Consider the following 2,056-nt stretch of genomic DNA (forward strand, 5'->3'; position numbering starts at 1 on the left):
GTAAAAACTGGAAAATGAGGTGTCCAAGCCAACACTCACTACAACAAACAAGACCTTAGACAGCGCTTTTTTTAGCCTTAGACAGCGCTTTAAAGCGCTGTCTAAACCTCCGCTGCTAAAGGTTTAGACAGCGCTTTTTTAAATCTTAAAAGCGCTGTCTAAGCCCCCCCCCCTTAGACAGCGCTTTGGCCAAAAGCGCTTTATAAGACCCTCTTATTTTAAATTTTTTAGGTATACCTTAGACAGCGCTTTTGAAAAGCGCTGTCTAAGCCCCACCCCCTTAGACAGCGCTTTGGCCAAAAGCGCTTTCTAAGACCCTCCTATTTTAATTTTTTTAGGTATACCTTAGACAACGCTTTTCAGAAAGAGCTGTCTAAGCCCCCCCCTTAGACAGCGCTTTTGCCTAAAGCGCTTTCTAATCCCCCCTTTAGACAGTGCTTTTTACAAAAGCGCTGTCTAAGGTATACGAAATTTTTTGAAGCTTTTGTTTTAAACCACATTTTTTCCAGGTTTATAAACCAGAATTTCTACCTGTTTTCAACCAGATTTTGACAGACAATTATCACATTCTATATATGCCATTTTGGCCTTTTTTCTACCAATTTTTGGCTAACAAATATATGTATATACCAATTCAAACCAATTTTGCCTTAAATGTATCAAAATATATACAAATTTATGTACACATTTACAAGTCATAACATATACTACAAATGTACACATTAATTACACAAATTTATGAACAAACATTGAGCTTTATCATGAATTGACACCACTCCTCTTTGATTTCGTCCACTTGATCCTTTGTATAAAATGCACACTTGAATTCATCAAAGTACTACATAATAATATAACATATTTTGAATTAATTCCAACTATTTAATTATATGAGATATGTGTAAATATAAAAATAACTCATAAGTTAGAAATACATACATCGGTGGGAATCTTTAATCGGCCCAAAGCAAGAGTATCTCGCATAAACCTCAACATGAAATACCCGCAATCTATTTGATTACGTTGTTGAGGACACTACATATGAAAAAAAAATGGATTATAAATCCTAAGTTTTATCAAGTGTCATCACTAATATAATAAAAAATGTGGTAATTAAAAATATACCGCCACTTTAATCCATGTAATGGAGTTGGCGCCCCTCCTTGAGGTTTGGATATCTCGTTGGGCCCGAAAAGCTTGTAGGACGCTAATAAAATAAAAATGAAGCAATTAGAACAATTCACATAAACTAAGAAAAATTTTGAACATTCTCACTTACGTGTCAATTAGGACCTTCATATCCGGGTATGTTGTCCAATCATTTCCTAACGAGTCAAGATAATACACAATTTCTCGGATAGGATTGATTGCGAGCAACAACCAATGTCCACTGTAATGATTAGGCAAATGTTAGATGGTAACTTGGAAAATAATTATAATAGATGAATTTAGAATGAAATGCTAACCCGGTATTAAACGGTATAAAAAACAACTTCTCCGCATCTTTATTGTCCATGAGGATCCGAAGAACGTACTCCGTCACGGTATCCGGTCTACTTAAGATTAAACCTAAGTTGACGGTCGCGGGTGCTAAGAATCCGAATGACACGTCCAAACCATTGGGGCGCATCAATTTGTCATACAAAAACCTAATATAAAAACATCATTAACACCTCTTTTGAAACATAAAGTAAACCGGATTAACATAAAGTAAACATCATTAACATAAGTTGTTTAATTAATAAAACAAAGTAGACCGGATTTACCTAATATATGTATTGACAACGGTGACGCCGATTTCTTCATGACTAAAAACTTGCATGAAGTCTTCATTACCAATCATTTGGTCGTAATCAAAGCCGAAAATCCCTACCTCCATATGTACAGTCCGAACACCTCCGGTCGGTATATCGGTCATCTCTAGAAATGTCCTGAGGCACGACCTATACTTGGTGGTAGGTTTTTTCCTAGCTACGGTCTTCTTAGCACCAGAACTTTTTACCCGTGCGGAGGCGTTGCTAACCTCCTTTTTTTGTTGTGCGGAGGCATTGAACCAAAC

At 36.4% G+C, this 2,056-nt stretch overlaps 1 protein-coding gene across 1 annotated transcript; it reads right to left on the minus strand.

The window, feature by feature from the left end:
* Positions 1-636: 636 nt before the first annotated feature.
* LOC127097523 (uncharacterized) lies at positions 637-1,629 on the minus strand. Its single transcript, XM_051036023.1, has 5 exons — positions 1,464-1,629; positions 1,277-1,387; positions 1,123-1,204; positions 937-1,032; positions 637-838 (listed from the first exon to the last, which is right to left on the minus strand). The coding sequence occupies exons 1-5, from the start codon at positions 1,625-1,627 to the stop codon at positions 737-739; spliced, it is 555 nt and encodes a 184-aa protein (XP_050891980.1). The 5' UTR covers positions 1,628-1,629; the 3' UTR covers positions 637-736.
* Positions 1,630-2,056: the final 427 nt, after the last annotated feature.

The sequence above is a fragment of the Lathyrus oleraceus genome, chromosome 6 (assembly GCF_024323335.1).
Source record: "Lathyrus oleraceus cultivar Zhongwan6 chromosome 6, CAAS_Psat_ZW6_1.0, whole genome shotgun sequence".
In the NCBI taxonomy this organism is placed as follows: domain Eukaryota; kingdom Viridiplantae; phylum Streptophyta; class Magnoliopsida; order Fabales; family Fabaceae; genus Lathyrus; species Lathyrus oleraceus.